General features: G+C 57.8%; 1 protein-coding gene across 1 annotated transcript in view; it reads right to left on the reverse strand.

Moving 5' to 3' along the window:
* Positions 1–16,968: 16,968 nt before the first annotated feature.
* PHLPP1 (PH domain and leucine rich repeat protein phosphatase 1) overlaps positions 16,969–26,453 on the reverse strand; it is a 174,914-nt gene continuing 165,429 nt past the window's right edge. Inside the window, exons 15-17 of the mRNA XM_028524403.2 lie at positions 24,563–24,757; positions 21,363–21,591; positions 16,969–18,944 (exon numbers count right to left, since the gene is read on the reverse strand). Of these exons, the coding sequence (XP_028380204.1) occupies positions 17,817–18,944; positions 21,363–21,591; positions 24,563–24,757 (1,552 nt within the window). The 3' untranslated portion in view covers positions 16,969–17,816. The remainder of the gene's footprint in view (positions 18,945–21,362; positions 21,592–24,562; positions 24,758–26,453) is intronic.

The raw sequence follows: 26,453 nt of genomic DNA on the forward strand, positions 1-26,453 counted from the left end.
CGCCCACGCTCTGTCTTCCCCCTTCACACTGACAGGCTGGAATGCCAACTTTCACGGCCTGAGGACACTCCCTTCACCTGCAGCCCCTCTGCCACCTGTACAGTGGGCCACAGTGCCAGGGACTCCAGCAGCCTCCTGACAGCGGCAGGCAAGGGTTGGGGGGCGAAGACCCCAGTTCCCCAGTCCCTCAGGTGAGACAGCCAAGGGGTGTGTTCTATCCTGCTTCCAGAGCTTTTCCGAACAGAATTAAGCTTCAGGGCCCACAGAGGCAGCTGACTCAGTGCCACACGCTCCCTTGGCTGTGTCGCCCTCTCATACCCCCGTGCCTCTGCCAGCATCCCCTGGGGGCACCTCCCAGCTAACCCTCTCCACCTGGGACCTGCGTCAGAGGGAACCCAGACAAAGCCCTCTGCCAGCAGATACTGTTGCGAGAAACCAGGTGCGGACACCTGGGAGCTCTCTGCACAAAATCAGAAACTGTGGGCACTTCTCGGGCCTGAGCTGTGGAGTGGACCCTTTGGGGGCCCCTGGCAGCTGTCTCTGGTCCCGGGAGGGGGAGGGCAGCTGCGATGCCCAGCCAGAGGTGGCCAGAACACACGTGCAGGGGGCCAGAGATTAGGGTAACGGGGGACCGGGGTGGAACGGAAGGACCCATTGTGTTCTCCCACTACTACCATCCGGGCACGCCTCCTCAAGGCCCCCCCAGAATGTGAGGTCAGAGGTGAGGGGCACCAGGGAGAGGGGCCAGAATAGAGAAGACCACCCTACGCATTCTCTTTAAAAAGGTCCAATGCATTATTTTTTTTCCTTCAAAATACATTTTCAAGTATTTCTCTCAGGACGGGCCCACCAGGGGTAAACCCAGCATATTTGTTCGACCGGAGATGTCTGTGTTTGGCCCTCACTCCTGGATGACCGTTTCGCTAGGCTGGAAGTCCGCATGGGGACCGTTCTCCCGGGGGCGTGACTGTGAACCTCATAGCCTGACGTCTCTCTCGTTCGTGCGGAGGAGGCCTGGGCCCCTAGCTCTGCGGTTGTTCGGCAGGTAAGCCTGTGCGTTTCTCCGTCTCCGGTTTCTTCGCCCGCGGGTATGCAATCCCCCTTTCCCTCTGTCTGGTGGCCTGCCTGCGGCTTCATTTTCATCGGCTCAGCTGTGACTTTAATTTACATGAATCAGGACTGCCTCTACCTTGAATATGAAGAATCATGTCTTCTATTAACACCCCCCAAAACAAATCTCAGCCACTATCTCTTCGAAGATTGCCACTCTCTTATTCTTTCCATCGTCACTTGCAAGCCATTTTTGGTTCGTGCTGCAGGTTTTCTGCTACTCAGGCGTTTGGTGGTGGGACGGCCAGGGGCCTGAGAGGCTCCGAAGAGCTATCCTCCCCTGCCCCCTAGTGGTCGCACGACAAATTGTAGGTGCCACGTTTCTTCTCCATTTTCCTCCTGGCTTCTGTTCTTGCTGTTTTTATTATTCATGGAAAAAAAAAATAGTCTTAAACCTGTCACAGCCTCAAAGTTCCCTGTGCTGAAAATGAAATGAATGAAGTGCACGTCCACCAGAAAACACGAGAGCGGTCGGAGGCATCGTACAACACACGGAGAAGCTGGAATGCAGGGGTCGATGGCCTCTGGTTCTCCACGGTGGCTGTCCACCCAGGGGCAGGGGGTGGGGGCAGGCACTTCCTGGGACAGCTGCTCCCCACTCTGGGACCCCTCGCTGGACAGCTCCCTCTCTGATCCACACGGAAAATACCGCTGCCTCCCCAGCTGCCCTTGACCACCTGGAACTTCCCCCACGGGCCTGCCTCCACCCGACGTGGCTGTCCAGTTCCCGGCCTCCCGCACAGCCCTCGAGCAGCCCCTCGGACCCGAGCTCTGGACAGAGCACTGGTGGGGTGGCACCCCGAGAGAACGCGGTCCTGGACTTGAACGCGGGGCGCACAGTGAGGTCTGACCGGCGCCAACCAGAGGCCGTGCTCACCACGGCTTGGTCTGCGCCCCTCGGTCTGCACTGAGCTCCCTGACCCACCACGGTCTGCCGCCCCCCGACACCCCGATCGCCTCCATGTCTGCTGTGGCCCTCTCCGGCCGCTGTCATCCTGTCCTCACGACAGAGGCTTCTTTTCTCATCACAGTCATGGGAACTTTATTTGCATCCCTGTTCTGTGCCAGGAGACCAGATCATAACTGGGCCGTAGAGAAAAATTCCAACCTGGAGGATGTTGCACACAGAAGAGGGAACTTCCTGGCAGCAAAGAGCGAGGGGACAGTCCCTGGCGCCAAGAACCGAGGGTTGTGACCTTCCCTGGCTGCCAGGCCCCTGGTCGGTGACGTGGGACGCGCCTCACCACACTGGAGTGACGACCCCGGGAGGAGGAAGCCTCTCCTCCCGTCACCCCGAGTGCACCGAGGGCACCGCGGAGGGAGACGGTCCAATTTTAGAAACTTCCCGGAAGCCACGCCCACCGCAGGAAATCCGCTCCCGGACCCCAGCTGGGGGGAACTTCAGTGCACGAACTCTGGTGCAAGGAATACCACTTTTTTTTTTTTTACTTTTAAAATTCTTACTACTGCTTCGGATCATTTTTGGGGAGAACTTTTACATACTATCCATCGTTCATTGTCCCTCATTTTTCTTTAAGGCTTGCACTACAAACGGACTACAGGAACTCCACCTGCACACAAAATGTACCATTGCAACCACTTTTGTGTGCCCCGCTCAGCAGCATTGAGCACGTTCACACCGTTGTGTGGCCACCACCGTCACCCCAGGGCTTGTCCTCCTCCCCACCGCCCTCCCCGCCGGAAACTCCGTCCCCATGAACTGCGGACCCCCGTCCCTTTCTGCCAGGCCCAGCACCCCCCACCCTACTGCAGCTTTAAGATGTAACACAAAGTGAATCTCAGTGAGTTAACTTGTGTGGGTACCTGCTCTCAGGCACTAGAGTTCCTTTGTGTTGCAGGGACATCTGGCATTTTCTACAGGAATTCCTGGGGGATAAACCGTGTGGGGGGTGGGCACACCCCTCCCACAGGGGCATCGCTGCCCCTTCATTTCGGTGGACAGTGTCCAGGGCGGGCTGTCCAAGAGAGTGGGCCACACGGCAGGGCATGGAGATCCCAGATACGGGCCAGGGGCCAGGCCCGATGATGGCCTGCAGGCGGTGCCGGGACACTCACTGCCATCAGGGCCACTGGGTCTGGTCCTCCGAGAGACCTCTGCCCACAGATCTCGAGTCCAGAAGACACTGACCACAGATGCTTCCTCCACGGGCGATGCTCAGCTGTGTGAGTGCTGGCTGGAGGTCTTTCTGTCTGCGGGGGCCCTTCTTCGCCGCGGAGACCCATGTGCGGCTGCTGAGGAACATTCCCCTCGCTCAGAGCCCCTTGCAGGGGGCCATGCTCCCCCAGGTGTGGTGGGACCACACGGGCAGTCGCAGGCTCTTCCCAAATGCAGGGGCAAATGCAGTAGCTGACCCGTGGCTCCAGAAGAAGCAGGATAGCAGTGACCCTGCTGGTGGCACCTACTGAAATTGAACCCAAGGATGGACGCCCTGCCCCCCCCCACCTGAGGAATTGCCCTGTTGTCCTGGCCAGGACGTGGAGTAGGAATATTTGGCTCCATTCCCAGGGAAAGAAACTGCTTCTTGCTCCGGCTAGCATCCCGTGATGGGAGCTCTGCTGGGCGGGAGCCTTCTGACGCGGCATGTGGCTGTGGCCCATTCTAAGAGTCTAGGCTTAAGGCTATTAAAAAACAAATCTGTAGGTTGCCCACATTTTCCTTGTCCTTCATGCATTTTTCAAAATGTTTTATCTCCTCTCCTTAACACCTTTGGGTGCTAATATCTGGGGAAACACCTCCCACGTGGTGTGGGGAGGAGGGCTCTACACTCTCAGGGGCCTGGGAAGAGCCTGGGCATCTTGTTCAAATACAGGTGCTGGCCTGGAGAGGGCAGGGCAGGGCCTGACACTCTGCATTTTAAAGATGTTCCCAGGCAGCACCCGCTACAGAAGGTACAGCGCCCCATAGGAAACAAACAGGCGAGGCCCCTCGTCGAACCGTGATTAAGGACGCCACGGGGAAAGAGCGGAGCATTAACCCAGTGGGCAACCTTTCTAAGCGCGGAGTCCTTCTGAGCACGGGGACCATGGGCGGCTCGGGTCACAGGTCCCCAGAGCTGGCATGGCTCCCAGGTGATGTGGGCAGCTACCGCGGAGCAAGGCTACAGCGCTGGACTATTATCACAAGGCCGCCTGGCTCCAGCACATTCCTCAGAGTCTCAGCCCAGGGCAGGGCGGCTCTGATCCGCATTCCATCCAGGGGAGTCAGTTCCCCGAGCAGAGCACCCCAGGTCTCTCCTGTTGGGGGGGGGGGGTCAGAGACGCGCAGCCTCAGGTAGCCAGCAAGGCGGAGGTGGCCCAGGTCCAGCCCTACTTCACTGTGTCTTCAGAACCGAGAGATCTGGGGAGACGGTAGGTACGTAAGCGCTTCCTAAACTTCGGGGCGCTGTACGAACACCGGCGTACGAACACCGGCGCCTCTACCGTAAGCCGCCCTGGACTTGCAACTCGAGGAGGGAAACCGACGTGAATAAAACCTCGGTGTTTCCCTAATGTCAGTCTCTAAACTCAAGCCGGCTCATTGTACTAGGTAGACAGCTGAAATGTGATTCAAGGGAACCTGAAGTCGTGCGGGAGGGGAGGAGTGCGGAGAGAAAGGGGTGGGCGGGCCAGGCCCCGGGAGGAGGGGCTCTGGGGCGCGAAACCCCGACCCCTGGGAAGCCCGAGAGGTGACTTGGTTGGTGTCTTCCCGCCCTGCTGAGGCCAGGAGGTTCAGGAGTCTGCCAGGTACGTGGGGGCCAGGCCTGCAGTTCCGAAGCGCTGGCGGGCTGCCCCACGTTCGCACCTGCGGGCAGGAGTTGCACGGGGGGTAGGGGGGAGAGGGGGGCTCTTTCTCCGAGGAGGGCCAGCCACCCCACCCCCTGCCTTCGTCCCTCGTGTCCCACCCAAGGGTGTCTCTGTGGACCCTGCCCTGGGGCCCATCTGTCCTGCTGGTGATGGCAGTTGGGGCCGCTTGGGTGTGGCCTTCTTTCCTGCCTGTGGGCCTGACAGACAGGACACTTGGAGCTGAGCGGCCTGCCCACTGGTGCCTCGGCCTCCCCAGCCAGGCCAGCCAGCTCAGTGGAACAGGGCCTGCCGGATCCACCCCGTGTGCTGCAAAGGAGGTCCCACAGGTGAGCACACCTGTCAGAACGTGTCCCTCTGTGGGTCCCGAGCACCCCAGTTTTCCGTTCAGTGTCAAATCAGGTGCCCGAGTCCTCTCCACACCCAGAGTGGGAAGCACTCTCTGGGGAGAGGGTTCCTGCCCCCCCTTCCCCGCCCACTGCACAGTAGACTGGCCCAGAGCAGGGCCCACCCCCAGGCCCGTGCCACCAGGATTTCTCAGGGCGCCACCTGGCACCTGTACGTTCTCACGCCCCCACCAGGTTCTCCTGTGCCCCTGGAGCCGAGAACACTGCAGGCCAAGAACGCACACTGTACGCCCAGAGCCCTGCCGGGAACACCGCCCACCCTGCGGCCCCGCCCCCCGCCCGCCACACCTTGCTGCTCGGGCCTCTTCCCAACGACCCTCCGTTTCCCGGAGTGGCTATTCTGAGCCACTGTCACTTCCTCGAGCTTCCTAAGCCACTGACCCCTGACCCTGCCAGCACCGGATCAGCCTCTCTGAGTTCAAGTCCAGGCGGGCGTCACCCGGCCCCCGCCGCCTGTCCCAGCGCAGGGCTTTCATTTCTGGAGCGTCACAAGGAGCGGGCAGGTCTCCAGACAAAGCCACCCGGGGCCCCGTCCCTCCAGCTCACCCTTTGTGGTGGGCTCTCCGGCCCGAATACAGACATGCTTCCCTGCTCCCTGTGCTCTCTGACCACGTGGTCGCGGGCGCCCCAGAGCCTGTTGGCTCGAAGAACACAAGGAGCCTCCAGGATTGGGCCTTGGCCTTGGCCTTTGCCCGGGGGTGCCACTGCTCCCTCCCCATCTCAGCTATGGGTGTGGGTGCGCACCACTGCCGCTCTCCCAGGGGACGGGAGCTGTCTGCACCACCACACGCTGACCGTGCAGCGCACCCCCAGGCTTCTTGGCTCTGTCATCCCGGCGGGCAACACCCCCTCGCATCCGCCTAAGTTCTAGGAGCGACAGGCCTTTCGTGGTGCAGGCTGCTCGAGGATGAGCCCCTGACAGGTCACTGACCAATGGGGACGTCACCAACCAGACTGCATGAGGTGGGCATGGCCTCCAGCCCCCACCGAGGGCCCTCCAGCAGTGACCCAGGGGAAGGCCCTGTTTCCGGTGGAGCTGTGTCCCCACCAAACCCACACCCCCAAGTCCTAACCCTCAGAGCTGCAGAACGCGGTCTTACACGGGAACAGGGGCGTGGGGGGAGGTAATTAATTCAGGTGAGAGCCCACCGAGTTAGGGTGGGCCCTCAATCCAATACGGCCGCTGTGCTTACCAGACGAGGGGCATCTGGACTCAGGGACACAGACACACAGGGACGAGGCCGGGTGACAACAGACGTAGAGACTGGAGCAACCTGGCTGTGAGCCAAGGAACGCCCAGACGCCCCTGGAAGCAGGCGGAGGCGGGAAGGGTCCTCCCCTGCAGGTGTCAGAGGGAGCGCAGCCTTGCCAGCCCCTGACGTCAGACATCTGGACTCCGGAACTGGGACAGAGCAAATTCTATTGGCTGAAGCCTCTTGGTGGGTGGGGCTTTGTCACAGCAGCCCCAGGGAAGCGTGGGAGTGTGCAAGGGACAGTGCAGTGAGCCTTTGGTTGAGCAGCCTGGAGATCTACCGTCAAACAGTAAATCTCTAAATCCTTTTCCAGTTCATTTCTTGAGCATCGTCCCCGAGACCTGTCCAGTGGGGACGGCAGCCGGAGTCAGAGCGCCCCTCAACATTATCTCGCCGCAGAGCCACAGGAACGGCACGTTGTCGGGTCCAGGCACCCGACAGCCCCGCCCTGCATGCACGGACACTGCTGGAGAGGGAACCGTGGACTTCTGCTGCGTGTCCACCCCAGGGAACAACAGCCTCCGAGTCCTGGACACTCAGCTCAAGTCCTGTGGGCACGTGTTGCGTGCCAGTCGATGCTTTTTGCAAGCCGGGAGTGTGCCGTTTTGAGCAGTTGCTTGTGGATAAGAAATGATCCATTTCTCACAGTGATCCAGAGGGATCCATTTTTACAGTGAGAACTTCAGTGTCGGACAGTCCCGTCAATACTGCCTTTGGCTCCCGGCTCCGGCCTCCAGTAGTCAATTGTGATGTGTTGCAGTTGCAACAGGTTGAATCAATTGAGATGGAAAATGGAGACGTTGAAAAAAGTGAAGAAACATATCCTTTGTGGTCAGTATTAATCCTGCAAAGGTTTGGTTTTTTTCCCCCTGTAAGGAAGGCTGGCAAGAGCGAAGAAGACAATGAGAGCAGAAGGTGACTCACCGACTCCGCAGCTTCGGAGAGGTCAGGAGACGCAGGCTGGCCCCGGTGTTTGGCCAGGAGGAGAGTCAAGAGGCTGGCTGGCGGCCCCTGGAAGCGCATCCTGTGTGACCACGGGGTGGTCAGGAGGATGGGGCTGGAGGAGGAGGGACGCCCCGGTCTCCTGACCAGCACCGTGCCTCCCAGCAGGCACCTTCCCTTTCCTGGATCAGCTTCTCACCCCCGACGGGACAGCCCAGGGGCCCTCAGAGTCAGCACCCTCTCTGAGACCTGACTGTCCTTGACCCTCTACGCCTCTGCCTGGGTCGTCCCAAAGTGACCTTTCTGTCACAGCCAGGAGGGCCGGGTGGCTCCTCCTCAGTAGGAAGACCGGATCTGTGGGGCTCCTCGCCCGGGACCCCTGGCACTTGGTCCCCCAGACCAAGAAGGCTGAGTCTAGAAGAGGCTACCACACAAACTCTTCCTAGATGTTCAGGGGTGCCCTGGAATCCCCCCGAGGGCTCTGTAACTCCCTCAGGCCAGCACTCCTCGACCTCCCCGAGAACCTCCGTGGGGCAGGAGGAAGGTGTGTGTGCATCCGTTGGACATTTGCTACTTGCCGCATGCCTGCCACAGGCCCGGTCCCGTGGGCCATATTTGGGACACCTCATGAAGGCGGACAAGTCTTTGTGCAGGCAGACAAGTGTCTATGCTCACAAAGCTTGCCACCCAACGAGGGGACAGGGAACAGAGAACCAAGGTCGTTTCAGAAACTGATAGTGGGTCAGCAGGAACTGAACTACAGTGATGCAGGCTTCCGGGGGGCCACCTAAGTTTGGGTGGTGACCTCTGAGCAGAAACAGAATAGAGAAGGAGGTGGACATGATGTCATCCATGGAAGAGCATGGGCAGGGCGGGGAGCTGCTAAGAGGCGTCTCTCGGGGACTCGTGGAACTGGTCTGGTGGGAAGGAAGCCAGTGCCATGTGACTGCTGACCCTCACAGCGGAGCTTCTGCCCCCTGGGGAGCACCATCCATGTCTGGAGACACTTTGGTTGCCACAAGTACGGGAGGGCTCTACTGGCAGCTAGCAGGTGGGGCTGGACATGACTCTGGAACCCTACAATGGGCAGAACAGCCGCCCGTAGGAAGAATTACGTGGATCCAAATCGTCATTGGAGCCAAGGTTGGGAAGCCGGGGACTAGAGGGTGGGTGTGAGGGCAGGAGTGGAAGGGGCCACATGTGGGGAGGCTTTCGGGTCGTATCAGACCGGGCAGGCCCTTGTGAGCAGTATGGGTGCATTCCAGAGTGACGGAAACCCACAGGAGACTTCCTCCCAGGAGCCCGGCACGGTCCTCTACCTTTTGAAATGCTGGTTCTGATGGGAAGTTGTTGGGGGCGGTGCCACAGCAGAACCCTGTCCAGGAGCTTAAGTGAGAGGTAATGATCGCTTGGATAGGCAGGGGAGGTGCACAGAGTGGACGGCCTGGGACACGTGTTCAAGATGGAATGGGTAGGACAACTGGATGGACTGGCTGCGTGGACAAGAGCCATCAAGGGTGACTCCGGGCGTTTTGCCTGGAGCAACTGGTTCTTTGTGACATCTGTGTCATGAGAAGGACCAAGAGAATATTCATGTGGGGCAGGAGACCAGAAGCTCTGTTTTGCGTGTATCACACTGCACAGACACCCATGTGCAGGTATGCAGGGACAGTGGGCTGCCACCATGCAGACGGCATTTAGAGTGGACGTGAGACGCGGCAGCCCACCCACAGGTGCCGGGCCACCGTAGACCGCTCACTCAGTAACACCACCAAATCCAACACCGTTCTGCTCGGATGGGAGAAGCTGGCCATGCTCTCATCATCTACAATTCTTAGAAGAATACTTTTTTTCAAAGAGGAGAGAGAACAATGGGGTCTTAGATGTCAGCACATACAGAAGGAGCCAGCAGGTCAGTATCAAAGCTCAGAGGACTTGGACTTCTTGCTGGCACCCGGACTTGACCTATGTGAAGTGACCATTCCCCTGGTGGGGATGCTGTTACCTGATGTCTCCAGGGGCCACCTCCCAAAGCAGCTCCCCGGGGACCCCAGCAGAAAGCACCTCTCTGTGACACTGCCTTTGGTCCTGACCTGGGTGGCTGCTCTTTTCTGTGCATTTGAGACCCTTGAAGTTAGGTCCTTCCCACAAACTAGTGACCATCACCTAATCCTCTTGTGTTGACTGGGTACCATGAACCGCAGTTTGCAGACCAAGTAACTACAGTCCTGGGAGATTCCATTGCCAAGGACACCCAGCTACTTGGAGGCAGAGGCAGGATTTGAGCTCAGGGCTGTCCAAGCTAGAACTCTGCCCCTTTTATTTTTCAGTGACTTTCTCCTCCACTAGCCTGTGCAGTCCTTGAGGGACAGAGTAGGCTGAGCTGGGTTCATGGTGAATGCCAAGTGTCCGAGGTTTGTTTGCAAAGCACCACATATCTGGATCTAGTCTTGACATTGAAAACTTGACCATGAAATCAGTCACAGATGCTGGAGTTCAGTCTTTAGGATTTCAAACCCCACGCCGTTGAAATCTGCTATCCACCACTAGCCACTTAAAGGAAGATTTCGCAGAGCGGAAAAATGAAATCCTGATTTCCTTTCTCAGAGCTGAGATATAGAACTCTTTAAGAATCAGCCTAAAGCTATATTCGAATTTTCTTTTTATTGAAATTCCTTTCTTTTTCCAAAAAGAAAATACTTAGGGTACTTTTCCCTTTTGCAGCTGATGCTTTGACCCCACCCACTACTCTCCACGCAGTGGGGCCCACCAACAGCCCCAACAGCCCAGGGCCACTGCCACGGGGGCTGTGTCAGCTCCACATCCGGGACCCAAGACCACGCCCACTGCCACCGCAGACAGCCACAGCCGAGCTCCCCACCTCTCGCTCCAGCTGTCCGTACATTTTAATCCACATATTGATTAAATTAACATTTGCAATTGCTGAATCGGCATGAGTAAAGCAGTTCACTGTGGGGCTATCTCAACAGCAGAAAAGCTGGAGACCCTCCAGATGACCCCATCCTTGACCTGTGTGACTGACGGAATAGCGCTGGCTTTTAAAAATGTTTATGAAGAGTTTTTAGGAACCAGGAAAGATGCTCAAAACACGTGGGGGAAGGAGGATATTGAATACAGCACAGTCGCGCTGACATGCTAGAAACTGGTGCTGAGAAGGAGGGCTGGGAGGGCATGAAGCAATGCTAATGCGAGAAGGAGGGTGTGGGTCGTCCTTGTGCTCCGTTAATGTTCTTCTCTTGTCCGACTTTTGTGAATGTATTATTGTATGACCAGAAACAAATGTTGGCTATATTTTAGATCACATAGGTGGCTTCCGGAGCGAGGGAAGGCGCCGTTCCACACGGCGAAGGTAAGTCTCATCATGAAAGGGTTAAAAAGGTTGGTAAGAGACTGGAGCCACCAGCCAGGCTCAAACCCCTGCTTCCTGGCAGTGACCTTGGGCTGATTGCCAGACCTCTGTGAGCCTCGGCTGCTGCTGCTGCTTGCGTGAACCAGGACTGTCAGCCTCTGGCTGCTCCTGCTGTCCTCAGGGGTAAGGGACGCACTGAGATAGGTGAGCATGTGGGGCCAGCCTGACACTCACTCGAAGCAGCGCTTGAACGTTCACGCTCGAAACCTTCAGAACGCGGACAATGACGTGAAGGGAAGTCCTGGTCCTCTCCTCCCACACCCAGCGTTTCCCCTGCTGTGTCCTGAACCCAGGAGCCCGGGGAGGCAGGCGCTCTCGCCCCGCCCTCCTCAGCCCACTGGGCCTCCTCACGGGGCTCTGTGCGTGGTGGCACTGCAGCTTTGCCCACTCCCCCTCCCTGGGCCCTGCCACTGGTCCCCATGGAAACTTACTCAATCAGGACGCCTCTGTTTCATTCACTGAGAGGAGTCCTGCCCACGAGCAGAAGACCTGTAGGGAGCCGGCTCCAGTTCGTCTTTGGCTCCCGAAGAATGCGAGGGAAGCGGCCAGCTCCGGACACAACATGGGACGAGTGAGAGGACTTGGGGAGACAGGGTTTCCAAATATTTGAAGTCGGGCCGGATCGGTGGGTGCATTCATCGTTGGGTAGATAGTTACGGGGCATTTGTTGTGGGAGTATACCCACCCACCCCACCCTGCCCCACGAGCGACCAGGGGCAGATGCCACGGTGAGAGCCGCAGAGCTGCGGCCAGGACCTGAGGGACTGGGAGTAGAGAGTAGATGTGAACCCCCCTCAGGAAGCCCCCGCCTCGCCCCGGCCCAGGTCCGCTGGCCTTGCTCCCTGTCTCAGACCCTCCGGCCCGGGTCACTGACCTCTAATCCTACTCACCTCCTTGAGCTGGCCAAGCTGCCAACGGGGGGTCCCCTTCCAGCTGTGGGTCAGTCCCCGGGACCCTCTCGGGAGAGGAGGAAGGATGTGCCCATTAAGGCAGGAGGGATGCCCTGGGCTCCCGTCATCCTCCTGGGAACCCCACTTCTCAGCTGCACCTCCAGGGGGCACTCTCCACGCCAGCACATCTGGCTGATGACGGGGTTCAGTAACTGGAGGCCCCCTTACCAATGACACAAACCCCATTCTGCACTGTCGGCTTTAAGTAACAAAGGTAACCTTTCTGCCCCTGCTGCTTATCTGTCAGATGCAGGGGCAAGAAGAGGGATGCACCCAATGCCCACTGCCCCCCCAAATCCCAGCATTCACCGCTCCCTCCAGGGCTGTGTGCCCTGGCAGGTCCTCTGCTTGAGATTCTCTTCCTCCAGAGCCTGCCTTCTTCTCAAACACCACCTTGATCCCATAACCCTCTTCCTATTTTCTTCACATCTGCAATGATCATGTTTGTTAAAAAATAGTGTATTCATTGTCCCTGACTTCCATGAGGGAGGTCCGGCAGATAGATTGTCAGGACTTGGTGACAGTTGACAGGTTCCGCCAGCACCAGGCCTCCAGGAGGCGTCTAGGAGGCAGTGGGGAGCGGCCGACGTGGGGGGACAGTAAGCACCCCCACGGTGAGTCCTGAGTGGGCAGCAAGGGCTACTGGCTGTCCACTGCGGGAAGGACCTGCCCACTCTAGATGTTGATGAGGAGCAGCACGTGGGCGGGGGCCTTTCTCCCCTCTTTATTCCTTGAAGGTGGGAAGTCCGGGTTGTCCCTCGGGGAGTCACAGACACGTCTGAAGGCCACTGGGGGACAGGAAGAACTTCCGGCAGCGCCGGTTCTCAAGGACCACACCGCGGGACTGGGACTTAAAGAGATTTCTGAACTTGGGGCTGGCCCACAGGCCATCTCAGCCTGGGTACAAGTCCACACCCTGACCTTCCCCCCCCCCCCCCATTCTTACATCTTTGACATAAACCTGTCTTTGTGGTGGGTTTATCACTCATCTCATGCACTCCGCCCGGCCCGGCACTTCTGCACAGAGTGGGCGCTCCCCTCACTCACAGAGGCGTTCAGCAGCTTATGAAGGGGGTCAAGGAGCCCCAGCCTTACAGCTCCAGGCGGAAGAACAACAACAGGACCCTCAGCAGAGAGACAGTGTGGATTCTGCCTGGAGGCAGGCCCTTGGAGCCCTCTCAGGACCAGCCCCGCCCTCTGAGGCTTGGACTGGACTGAAGTGGACAGCAGCGTGCTGTGGTCACACCGGGGGGCTCACCCTTCCTGCCCGCTGCCTGCTTTCCCTGACATGCACCAGCTCATACCTTTGAACATGCGCCAGGGATTGAGAAGGAAGAGGACAAAACCCCACACCCAGCAATCCAAGAAGTGCCCTAAGACGTAAATCTGAAGAGTGCAGGAGTCCTGGAAGTGTTGACAGAAAGGTGTATGCACAGGACACGCAGGCAGCCCTGTGATGCGTGCCTAATGAGGTTCCCGCCGGGTTTACCTGCGAGAGACCGTGGCTGTGGCGGATGGCCCACCACCACTCCTGGGCTCAGCAGGCCTGGGTGTGACGCACATTGCAATGAGCTATTTTTAACCCACTGACATGGCTCTAGGAAAAGGAATATTCGAGTGGTTCTTAAAATGGATTGTAGGCCATAAAACAAGATATTTTGTGTGCGTGGCTTATTCCTGGCACACAGGGCAATTTCCGCTGATTTCTAAGAACCCCTGAATGCTAACTGTGGTGCTGTTTGCATAGACCCAGAAAAGCAAATGACTTCTTAATGAGCTTGAGAAAAGTCAACATCTGGAGGTGCAGCATTTGGGAAATTCACCTTGGTTACTATTTGAACGCTCTTTCAATAGATAAGATTAGTAATTAGGAAAAAGTGCAAGTTCACTGGAATAAGATCTAAGAACTAGGAATGAGCAGAAAGCACTTGAAATTTCCGTTTGAGACGTTTTATGTTCATGTCTTCAGAGGAGAGGCAGGGTGATGGGAGGGGGCCTGGTCGTAAGCAGATGGCAGCAAACTCTCCAAGTGCTCTGCCGTCCCCCCTTTGAATAGGACAGAACATTGTGTTTCTGGTCCGGAGTTAAAATGAGGGCACTCACGAACCGCAGCCCAACAAAGGCAGCACTTGTTGGGGGCTCTTCCATCCAGGGCCAGGGACGGCGTGACTTCCTGCTTCATAACACAGCCCGGAAGTCGGGGATCCTGTCCATCGCCTGCTGCCAAGCGCTCAACCTTGACCTTCTAGAAAGGCGGGGACACTCGGCAGCAGCCGCATAACCCCATCACCCTCAGGACCTGCCACTGAATGGGCGGGGTAGTGGGCTTGCCAACTTGTCCGGCCTTGGTGGCAATTTTGGTATTTTGATGGCGGTGGGGAATAAAGAGATTTTAGAACCATCTTTCAAGCACACGGTGATGGGGATCAGTTCATGGCAGGTGAATGACTACAGGGAAATAGAACAAAGTTTGCGGAGATTCATTTGCACAAAAGGTATGTTGGAGGATGAATTGAAAGAAAAAAATGAAATTCAATAGCACGAAATGAGAAAAGCCTATTTTTCTCTCCCTACTGCATCTCTCTCTCTCTCCTATAACAATTCAATAGATAGTTCTGTAAGAGTTTTTCATTTAAAAAAGCACTTTTGCTGTGTTCCCAATTATTTTCTTTCCGGCCACCCTTAATGGTTCATTTATAACAGTGACAATACTTCCGCTTACATAAGGCTTTACTATCTACAAACTGCCTTGAATGCGTGGCCTGTTTTGGTCATTGGGCAGGCAGGAAGGGCAGGTACCACAGCCCCCACACATCACCCAAACTCCATCTCCTGGTGGGCTGGGGTGACCTCACAATGCCTTCTAGGAGGGTTCACGTGGGGGTCACACGACCAAATGGGGCTGGTCACTAGGCCGACTCTCAGATGCTGTCCTGCCGGATCCGAAGCACATTGCAAATTTTTACATGAGTGTCTTTTGCTATGGGGATTGGAGAACTGGGTGGGCGCTGGGGATGCTCACTTCCTCTCTTCCAGGTCAGGGCTGTGGCCGGCTACACCTCTTCATATGCCTGCGTGTCAACTTCCCGGGGACACAGTGCCCATGATGGGAACCAGCGGTCATCCATTGTACCACCTGACAAAACAGACCTCCACAGGTACAACACAATAGGGCTTCATTAGAATTCTTGGCCTCTGCCCTGGCCAATGTGGCTCAGTTGGTTGGAGCATCATCCTGTAGCCGAAAGGTTGCGGGTTCAATCCCTGGTCAGGACACATACCTGACCGGGTGCACATGTGAGGCAACCAATCAATGTTTCTCTCGCACATGGATGTTTCTCTCCCTTTCCCTCTTTCTAAAAACAATGAACAATGAAAAAAAGTCCTCGGGTGAGGATTAAAAAATTCTCTATCTCCTTAATAGTGCTGGGATCGCTTTCATGCATCATAAGTAGCATAAACTTTGTTTCTTCTGGAAACCTGGAGGAACGAGGAAGAAGGGACCCGCAGGGAGGCCACTTCCACCCAGGGTCCGACTTCACCAGCAGGGGGTGCTGTGACAAAAGCAATCAAGAGAAGCCAGGTCCGACAGGTTGGGAGTCAGGTTGGGAGTCGGGGCTCTGGGTGCCCCTCTACAAAGTCCAAGGGCACACACATGGTTGGTCGGACACCAAACCACGTCTAGTAGGGTCCTTAAACAGGAGCTGAGTCTACTAGCAAGGCCACAAGCCTTCTCAGAGCTTCTAAAATCTGCTCCACAGTCTCCCGACCCCTCCTCTCCGGCTCTTTCCCCATTACCTGGCCTCCCCAGCAGGGGGAGACGCCCTTCAGGCTCGTACTCACTCTGTAGATACCTTGGGTTGCAGGGCCGTCAAATAGTAAGCACATTCCACTTTACATCTATTATCAGCTGCTGCCGCGATGAGAAGTGAAAAGAAACTCTTCCGCAGAAAATAACCGGAGGCTTCCACGCAAGAGCAAGGCATGGTCCTCTGTTCTCCTGTCGCCCGTGCGCCTATTGGTCCCAAGCTCCCGAAGGGAAACATGGAGTCCTTAATTCCCCCAGCACCTCCTACGGAGGGCATGCCCCACGTGACGTCAGGATACTGTGAACGGGAAAAGCAGGCAATGACGCAACTGGTGGGCCGCGGCCCACACCAGCCCTGCCAGCTGCGCCCCGTCTGCGCGTGAGCTGCAGACGTGAGCGCCCAAGGGAGCTCTCCCCAGGACACCTGATGGGGCCCCTGGCCGGCCCCCCACAGACCCATCACGGGCTCCTCCAATGACTGCTGCCTCCTCCGCTCACCACCAGGAGGGCAGCCTGTGCTGGCCCCTGTGAAAGGGAGCTGCAGAGCAATCCACAGGGCGGCCGGCGGTCTGGGGAGGCCCTGCCCAGGGCAGCAGGCGCGCCTGGACCACAGAGGGTTTAAGAACTGCGGGAGCCAGCCCGGCCTTCGCTGGTGTGAGCCCCAGCGCCCCTCACGTCCACCTGCTCGGATCTGCCCACCTCAGGGCAGACTATGGAAGGCAGGGGACAGGGGCCGGGCTGCGGTTGGTCAGTGAGGCCAACGGGCAGCGGGGAGTGCTGGACTTCCTAGTGGGCTGCACCGTGCGGGCATCACTTGTCCTGCGGGGCGGGGGGGCGGGGGGGGGGGGCAACTGAGCCGCCTAGCTTCTGATTTTCACTGTTCAGATGAAGGTGATTAACCTGATCTTGTGCTTCACCCCCGCCCCCCACAAAGAGCTGGGAGTGGGCGTGGCTCTGTGGGAGATGGTTTCCAGAGACCCCCTCTTTGCAACCTCTGTCTAACCCCCCTTTAACACCTGGGCTACATACTAACAAGACATGGAAAGGCCACAAGGTCAACTACTTCTTCTGCTAATCTCAAGGTCGACGTCACTACCTCATTTGATGTAGGTTAACCTGTTGGCTGTTTTTCCCTTCCAAAAAAAACCAGAGTCAGAAAGTGTCTGGTGACACCACAGTTCCACCTGGTCACCCCGAGCCCAACCCCAGCTGTGGTGGCCGCCTGCAAGGCACGTCTGGCTGCCGAGACAAAAGCAGATGGGTGCGGTACTTGTAAATTTTGTATTTATTATAACAAAAATTACGACATGGTCATCTGGGCATTCTGCTGTAATAGAACTCTTGGTATGTAAATGGCCTAGCTGAGCGCTACACAACCATGCGGACCGTGGCGGCGGCAGTAAGGACACGAGGAGCAAGTGTCTGCAGAAGTCAGGGGGCGGGGCGGGGAGGGGGCGTGGGCAGGGAGGCTCCTGGGGGGGAGGGGGCGTCAGTTGTTTAGACGGTGTGCCCTTACGCCCAAACTACGAAACATCAGAAGCAACACTATACAACACTGAGCTATTTACAATAGAAATTTCTCAATCAACTGTTCTCTCAGAGAAAATTAGTGAATCCCAGTGACGTAAGTCACCTGACAGAGTAAAGCAACTCCTAGGAGTTAGTCTCCGTATTCTACAAATGTCTATCATTTTCAAGACAAAAAAAAAAAAGCCTTTCCCCCTAGAATTACAATATTATTCAATCATTTTAGCAATGGCAACCTGCCCTGCCTTCCAAACAAAACAATAAAAAGCCATTTTAAAAAATATTACATTATCATTAACTGTTTCTCTGTAATATATTAAACCTTTTGTTCTTTGTCTTTACACATCTGATACGTTAGGAAAAGAAGTTAACAAATGTAAATCATATTGGTAAAGCATCACTAGAAGAAAAGTGGTGATTATTTTAAAAACCCCCGGCAGGGAGGACCTACAGGCTGGCGGCGGGGACGCGCGGGCGGGGAGAGTCCGGAGGAAGGGCGCGGAGCAAACCCCTGGGGAACGCGCGCCCCGGAGACTCTCGCCACGCGGCGGCCTTGCCAGGTTCGTTTATTTCAGGGGCCGCCGGCGGTCATAGCGGCGTGTCACAGTAGTCCGGCAGCGGGTCGCCGGGGCTCGGCCGCGGCGGCTGCTGCTGCTGGTGGTGCTTCATGATCTCCTTGACCTCCTCCTCCAGCTCCGGGGGGATGATGAACTGATCCTCGGGGTCCGGCTGGGCGGGGGCCGCGAAGTAGCCCCCGGGCTTGCGCAGGGGCGCGTCCGCGGCCACCTCTATCACGTTGTGGCTCCTCTCCTGGGGCGCCACCGAGCCGTTGGCCCGCCGGCGCCCGAAGGTCCCCACCGCGGCGAAGTCCGCCTTCCTGGCCAGCCCCGGCTCGTCCTCGTTGGCGCTGACGACGATGCCCTCGTCGCTGGCCTCGGCCTGCGCGTGCAGCGCGGGCTGCGGCGTGCCCCGGTCCCTGGCGCGGCCGCAGTGGATGTCCACCTCCACCTGCACCCGGCTGCCGTTGCTGAACACGCCCTCGATCGGCTCCTCGTCGTCGCTGTCCAGGCCGTTGTCGGAGAAGGCGCTGGAAAACGTGGCGCTGGACAGCTGGCGCTGGAAGGAGCTGGGCAGGCAGGCGGGGTGCAGCAGGCAGCGCTGCTCGCTGGGGAAGGCGGGGCCGCTCTCGCTCAGGGCCCCGGGCGGGGGCTCGTCGGAGGCCGTGGAGCCCACCTCGCTGCTCATCTCGGAGGTGGACAGCTCGCTGCTGATCTCCGAGGCCATGCCGCTGCTGCAGGACGGCCCGCCGAGCCCGTCCGCCGGCCGGTCCTTGATCACCATGCTGACCGACGGGGGGAAGATGCCCGGGCTGGGCGGCGGCAGCGCCCCGCCCCCGCCCAGCTCGCAGCAGCAGAAGCTGTCCTCGGTGACGCTCAGCTGCACCACCACGGCGCTGAGGCTGTCGCGGCAGCCGTAGCTCTGCGCCAGGGTGCACAGCTTCTTGGCTGCGGCCAGGGCGTCGGGCACGTTGCGCACGGCCGCCACAGCCTCCTCCATGGACAGGCTGTCCCACAAGCCCTTGCTGCCCAGGATGAAGAACTCGTCCTGCGGGGTCAGGGGCACGGACTGCACGTGAGGGCGGGGCACCACGCTGGGGTGGAGGAAAGTGTAGCCCAGGATGCGTGTGGACTCGGTCACTCCGTTCACCTTGCCGTCCTGGAAGAACAGGGTTTCCAAGCAGAGGTTAGCACAGGGCACGGGCGGCAGCTTCCCTCGGGCCTCCCGCCGGGACCCCAGGGAGAAAGCTGGGCCACAGAGGGAAGGACTGCGCCGCAGTCTGTGATGAGTGGCAGGTGTCCATCTGTCACGAGAAACCTGGGGCAGTGGCCTGGGCAGGTCAGGCACGGGAGGGAGGAGGAGGGCCGTGTTCACACGGGCTCCTAAAGCAAACCACCATCTGGCCTGCCGGAGCAACGCGGGTGGCGGGCTTCTCCTGCAGCCCACAGGGGAGCACGGGCCTGACGCAAGCCCATCCTAGCAGACACGAGAGGCAGGTCTGGCTCAGAATAACAATGCCCCAAACCTTACACTTCTCTCCGACAGCCCGTCCGCCACACGGCCCAGAGGCAACCCTGTTTTGAACTTAGGAAGGTAAAACACAACTGGTGGAGAGACTCTCGGTGTGGCTCACTGGGTCAGAGCGCCCACGGTGGGGAGACTAAGGGAGAGGGGCCAGTCCCTGCCACTTCCGAGAACTCGCTTTGCTGGTGGTAAGCGGAGAAGACAAAGTCCCTCGGCTTTGGTCCAGTTGGGCTCATGCCATTTCAACCACGAGCCAAAGCTTCGGACCGCGGGCTGGTGAAAGACCTTGACTCTGAGGCTGGATGGGGGAGGGGTGGCCCTGTGTGCCCGCTGGGCTCTCTGTTCAAGTCTGAGGGTCTCAGTCCATCACGTGCCTCTCCGTGCCCCCATCTTTAACAACGCTCCCAGGGAACCCCCATCATGACCAGTGCCACTCTCAGTGTGTGTCTAGGATGAGGTCACACAGATGGTCTCCCCGCCTCCCTGACAAGCTAGTGCTTCTCCCAGACACTGGCCGTCTCCTTGCCAACTCTGCCTCCTGCCTCTCTCACTGGGGACTCCGCAAGGCATCTGCTTGGCACTCTAGGGCCGCCCTGTGCCGCCCCACAGACCAGCCTGCCCTGACACACGCACATGCAGGCAGAGTTCTTGGAAGGAAAGTTACTGAAACGAGTCTTCAAGCAGTTTTCAGCGCTCTTGATTCTGCTCATGTAATCTGTTGCTCCCTGAAGTGTGGGATTTGCCAGAAATTACCCTGGCTGTTGTTACCCCAGCAGAACCCACAGTCGTGCGTCTGCGTTGTGTGTGTCTGTGTGCACACGTGTGTGCGTTGGGGGCACGCCTCCGAGTAGAGAAGTAGCGAAACCAAAGGGGGCGCACATTCTGCAGTGCAGACAGAAGTGGGGGGAGGAGAGGCAGAGGACACAGAGCGGTCTGCACTCACGCACAGAAACCGTTAACCTCTGCGTCACGGCGAGTGTTTAATCCAACGCATCCTGGCCCATCGCACCCGGCGCTGCTCCCCGGGACGGAGGCTACTGTCTGGATCCGCTCTGCTTCCCGACGGGCAGGCGGGGCTGACACCACCCCACAGACCCCCTCCCAGACTCACAGTGGACCCCACGTCTCTGTCTTCCTCACGTCCCTCTCAAAGCCTGTCTGCACTCAACAGGCTTCTTCTCTGCAAACTGCCAGCTGTCCCCACTGTCCTCCTGGGTGACATCCACAAGGTCCGTGGGTTTTATGGACAATGCAAGGCTGGACACCTCCTTGCGTCTGTGGGGGTCACCTCTGCGTCCCCTGTCATTGTTCAGCGTCCAGCAGGTGGCAGTATTGTATGAGGAGCTGGCGCCTGGAGCGGGGCTGCTGGGGCCCCCAGGGGGCTGCACTGTCAGGATGCAGAAGTCGGCCTTACCGGGCCTTTCTCACCAGGGCACCGCTGACAGGCTGGCTCATGCCCGCAGCACTCTCTGCCCCGGGTGTGACAGCAAATGTCCTCCTGGGACAGAGTCACCCCTGGCTGAAAAGTGTTCACTGCCTTATTCAGGTGGACCAGGGGGCACGACCCCAAAGAGAACAGCTAGCCCATTTCCACTGACACAGAGGCCTTGTTAGACAGGGCAGATACATTACTATGCCCACTTCACAGATGAGGAAACCGAGGCTTCCAGGTTTAAAGGTCATAGCCCACCGGCAACAGAGCGAGGACAGGGATGCCAGCAGTGCGATGATCTCAGGGGCGGAGCCCTCAACCAGCAGCCAAACCAGCACGTCCGTGAGGACCAGATGGGTCAGCGCCACGGGGCGCTGGGCACAACCCCTGACACGGAGAGACCACCAACAAATGTTCAGTGTTCTGTGTGTCACCCGTCCTCACACCTGTCACACAGAGGATTTGCGTTGTGACACCAGGGGTTTGGAATTCCAATTTTAAACCAGCTTTAAAGAAATTCTTCGGAGGGCAATGGTCCCTGGCTGGCTTCTGCCACACGACCCTGGCCCTTCGTCCCGCCCCCCACCGAGGAGAACGGCGCTCTCTCCCCGCCCCCTCACCTCGGTGATAATGGCCTTGTGCTGTTTAATTCTCTTCAGTTCTTCCTCGCAGCTCATGACGTACGATTTGGACAGAGGCAGCGGCTTCCCGTTGCGACAGAGCACCGTCTGGCACTTGCCCACGTTAGCAGAGGTCAAGGTGAAGGACCCTCCCGGGTCCACAGGGTCATGCCTGATGTGACAAAGGACAGCAGCACCTCCGAGTTTCTGCCCAGCAGTCCCAAGCTTCCTGGAATCCAGAGAGAGTGTGTGAAGACCCCCCACGGCCCGCCGCACACCCGTGCCGCTGACCGCACAGAAGGCTGGCCGCTGGGCAGGGCGGGGGGTGGGGGAACAGAGCCCGGGGTTCGAGTGAGCCTCTTCACCACCGCAGGCCCCGCTCACGCACCCTCACAAAGAGGGGTCTGCTCCCCACCGGGGCACAGCCCGAGGAGCTCGTGTGCCGTGAAACGGCCCCTGCCCCGCTGTGCCCAGCCCGCCGCTCCCAGAGCGCCCACTCCGGAGGGCGAATAGGCGTGGAGAGCTCCCCCACCCGTCTCTGAACCCCCTGCTCCCCCGGAGAGGGGCACCGACGGGACCACTTCCACAGGAGCAGGTGTGAGACACCACACCCGCCGACACACGGACCTCAAGTCCCCTGGCCACCCCGTCCCCTGCAACACGGAGGTCTGCGGGGGGACAGCGCCGCTGGACTGGGCCCTCTGTATTCTTGCTCTAGACGGTGAGGACTTGCTGGACCACTAATGCCAGCTCCAGAACATTCACAGACAGGACAACCTAGTATTCAAGCTCTGGGGCACCTTCATTCGTGAGCATCGTCCATCCACTGACCCATTACACAGAGCACCCGCAGGCCTGACCGTCGAGGGGGGCCCCACAGACGGCAGTGCCGCCGATCCCGAGTGTGCAGGGGCACGCGGTTAGGACAGGCCAGATGCCCGTTTCCAAGCGCAGACCCTTGGGTTCCGTCAGCTCCTGTCCCCTGCCCAAGTTCGGTGACGACACCAGCAACAGAGGCTGGGGCTGCCTGGAGCGTGCATCAGCCTGTTGCACCCAGCCCATCCAAGCCCCCCGAGAAAAGACCACCCCACACCCACGTCCTGTTAACAAACAGGGAAAACCAGAGGCCTGTGAGTGACCCCGAACATGGGCCAGCAGTGTGGGTCTCAAACCCCAACTCTGGGGCACCCACAGCCGGGTGTGGCTCGAGGCACTGCCCACACACCACCACTTGCTTTCCCGCAGAGGCTCCGTGGGTGCCCTGAGCGAGGCCCGAAGTGGGGTGCTGTCCTGCAGGAGACCGTTCTGCATGGCGTGGGCCCAGCTCCCACTCGGAGATGCACAGGACCCACGCCCACGGATAGGTTCTCCCGTGGGGAATCAGGCCTGCAATGTACTTAGGCCACTATGAGTCTTGCTTTTTGCTAAAACTCCCTCACCCTGAATTGAGGACATTTACTGCAAAGGAACTTCCCCAAAACCATGCTAAACCTTCCAAAGATGAGTGTAACTGGTTCACCCACTTTTGCCTTTTCATTTGCAAATATCCCTCTTCTGTGATGTGATTAGCGGCACTGGCTCCTTTGTTTTCTGTAAAAGGTAACCCCCTAAAGCGAACCTGTGCAAGTAAATGAGGACCATCATGTAATGGGGGGAGAAACCCAATAAAGGCCTGTCACAGCAAAGGCCATGACTTTTGCTCCCCTTGAGAGAAAAGCCATGCTGTCCCTTTTCCTCCACCAGACTCGGTAGTCCGTGTGAATGTCTCGTTTCATCCATAATGACACAGACACCGTGGGCCGGTGTCTGCATCACTGTCCTGGGGCCAGTAAGTGAATAATCAGAGTTCAAGGTTCTCACATTTTTAGTTCTTAGCCAGTGCTAGAGGGTCTATAACAAGCAGACTTCTTGCAGGTGTGTGAAGGGCATGTGCGGGGTGGTGTGCATGTGTGTGGATGTTATCTGCTTGTCTTTTCGCAGGACAAGGTGTGGGTGGAAACAGAGAGGTAGGCAGGTGTCCCTGGTGGCCGGCACATTCTCTGGGGTCTTACTGCCTCAGGTCCCATCTGGCTGCACCCTCTACGGGCTCTCGGCACAGCGTGCCTCGTCTCTCTGTGGCCGAGTTTGCCATCAGTAAAACATGCCCAATAACAGAGCCATACCCCCTGGGTATGGTTTATGGCAGTAAGGTATCTGGAATAATGACCAGGACATCTAAAAGGCTCATTAAGCATTAGTTGCGAGTAGCGGGCCCACTGAGAAGCTGAGAGACAGCGCTGAGTCTGGCAGCAGAGCCCCCCACCCCCCCCCCCCCGCCTGGGCCTGCCTGTGCTGAGCTCTTCAGGACGTGGGGGGACTTGAAAGGCTTCTCCAAGCCAGCAGTCCTTGGCTGAGACCCCTCTCCCCGCTTCACAGAGATACTTCCTCCAGCAGATACCCCAGAAGAGAAAGAGGAGAGAGACAAGACAGCCACTGTTCCCGTGACCTTTAGGGCACCCTCCACCTCCTGGTCCCGCACAAGCAGGTGTCTGCAGAGCAGCATGACCAGGCAGGCCATGTCTCTACAGCCTGCGGAGCCAGGGAAGCGACAAAGGGGGGCGGGGGCAGTCCTCTGAATGAGGGAACGCTCATCACACTCAGCACTAAGAGGCACACACGTTCCAAAATTTCTGGGGTGACCATAAGCGCCAGGCAGCGGCCTAGGACCCTGCTGGCAACGCTGACCTGAACATTTCATAAAGGGGAAAACAGCAGCTGAAGAAGGACCAGAGTTTTGGCTTAAAACAGGACCGTCGCTGGTTTACGAAGGACTGCACCGTCTCCAGCCAGCGACAGCGTTTCGTAAGGGTGAGCCACCCGAGCCAGGACAGTCCAGTTCAAAGGAGCCTGCACACCGAGAGGCCTGGGGCCTGCTGGTGCGCACTACCTGGAGGGGGAGGGGACGGTGTGGTACCCAGCTGCGAAAACCGGGACTCCTGACGGGCCTGTGGCAGCCAGTGCTAAGAAAGGGAATTCCTGTCGCGGACCCCCACAGAGCTGTCACAGCGTCAGCGTGTCTCTGACACAACACGGTCCCGCCCCAACGCTCGGGCACGGTGGATCGCCTGGTTTTCCAGCGGAAGGGCCAGCACTCGGAGGGGAGCGAGAACACATACACACACACATACACACACGTGCACAGCGGAGGCTCCGAGCCCTACCTCTGCATGACGATGAAGGTGTTGACCATGTACTCCTCCTCGTTCTTCGTTTTCTGCAGCTCCTCCGCCAGGATGTCGCTCATGGTGCACTGGAGGAGGTAGGGCACCTCCACGTTGCGGTCCCCGTCGAACACGCCGTACAGGGCCTCCCGGCTGTCGCAGAACTCGTTCACCGACAGCGCCGCGACGCACAGCCTGCAACACAGCGAGCACATGCTGGGGCCGCATCCACGCTTCCCGTCTCCACGCCCAGCCAGACTGTGTTTCCCTTCGGGTCTCTCCGCCCCTGGCTTGTCTCTTCCCTCGGGACCCCCGACAGAGTGAAATTAGGTCAACTGACCCCAGTTCATTTCTACCAACTACTGTCTGTACGTGAAGAAGAAAGACCAACATGTATGCGTAAGTCACACATGTGGCTTCCGGACCCTCTTCCTCTGATGACGCTATTTTAAACGGTGGCAGAAAGAGAATGAGAGACATGGGAAATAACACAGCCACAGGTCCGTGTGTTCATCCCCACAAAACGTTGTTCGGGAGAACTGCCACATCAGGCAAAAACGGAGTAGCCACTAAAGCATCGGAAAACACGAAAACATAGAGGAAAAGCACACAGAGACGTACGACAGGTCTAAGAATTACCCATTTGTCTGTAACTCAGGGGATCTTGACAACAAACCCATGAAGACAGGCAGTATTTTTTGTGCCATTTTACAGATGGGGAAATTAAGCCAAAGAGGGGCTGAGTCACGGCCTGAGGTCATTCAGCGACCAAGCACAGAGCCCCGACTCGAGGCCAGGCAGTCGGACCCCATGTCAGCTCCGTCCCGTCCTTGCCTCCGGTCACTAAGGAGAGTCTGCCAGCCCAAGTTCCCTGGCAACCAGTGGCCGAGTGCAGTTTCATACTGTACTATCAGGTCATCTCGTACTGTCCCTTTCCTTCTGTAGGCTCCCCTTGCTAGTCAAAGTGGGGGAGGGGAGTGTAAAAAAAAAGATGTGTTTTTTAAAAGTACGGGAGTGATTCTTCTCTTCTGCTGAAGCTTCCTGCTTGTTGCTTTAGTGTGAGGAGGAGCCTAACTCATCCAACCGAAGCTGCCAGCGTGGGTTTCCCCAAAGGATCGGCAATGACCGACAGGAAGGCAACACAGCACCCCCGGGGCAGGGGGCAGGGGGAGAACAGCCGTCTCCCAAGACATGGAGGCAGGGGCGACCTCAGTTCCGGCCTCCCCTCCAGATGGCAAGCAGCAAGCTCCTTGTTTACAAAACACTGTCGACAAGTCAAAGAGAAGATCCTTGAGAAGCTTCTGCTGGCAAAGCCGAAGGTAAAAAGAAAACGAAACAAAGTGAGGGCCCGGTGGCGTGGGACTTCCGAGGTGCTGGTAACATTCTACGTTGTGATCGAGGTGGTGATTTGCAGGTGGGGTGACTTTAGGACGACACACAGAGCTGTGTGCTTATCATTTACACACTTTTCTGCACTTAACACTATACTTTGGTCCAACAAAAGTTTTCAGAAAGTAATTGTGGAAGGAGGAATTATGCAAAAAGATTAATTGGTCATTGTTTCATTCATATATGTATATAAGTAGATAACATTTTAATACCCAGAGATGTTTAAAAACCAGTCTTGGGTTTTACACTGGTGTTCGTGAATTCGAAAGCACCTTTATATACGAGTGTTGGCAAGCAAGACACAAGGCCTTTTAACCTAAAAAGACAGACCTCCAGGAGGGAACTTCGAGTGCCCCACAGAACGTATTCCTTCCCCTCTCCCCCAGCTACAAGGACGCATGGCTCAAAGTGCGCAGAAACCACGTGACAGCCGGGGCCCACGCTCCACCCAGGGCCAACGGGGCAGGGAGTGGGGGCAGGGACCGCCTCTCCTCTGGTCCAC

This window comes from Phyllostomus discolor, chromosome 9 (assembly GCF_004126475.2).
Source record: "Phyllostomus discolor isolate MPI-MPIP mPhyDis1 chromosome 9, mPhyDis1.pri.v3, whole genome shotgun sequence".
NCBI classification, from domain to species: domain Eukaryota; kingdom Metazoa; phylum Chordata; class Mammalia; order Chiroptera; family Phyllostomidae; genus Phyllostomus; species Phyllostomus discolor.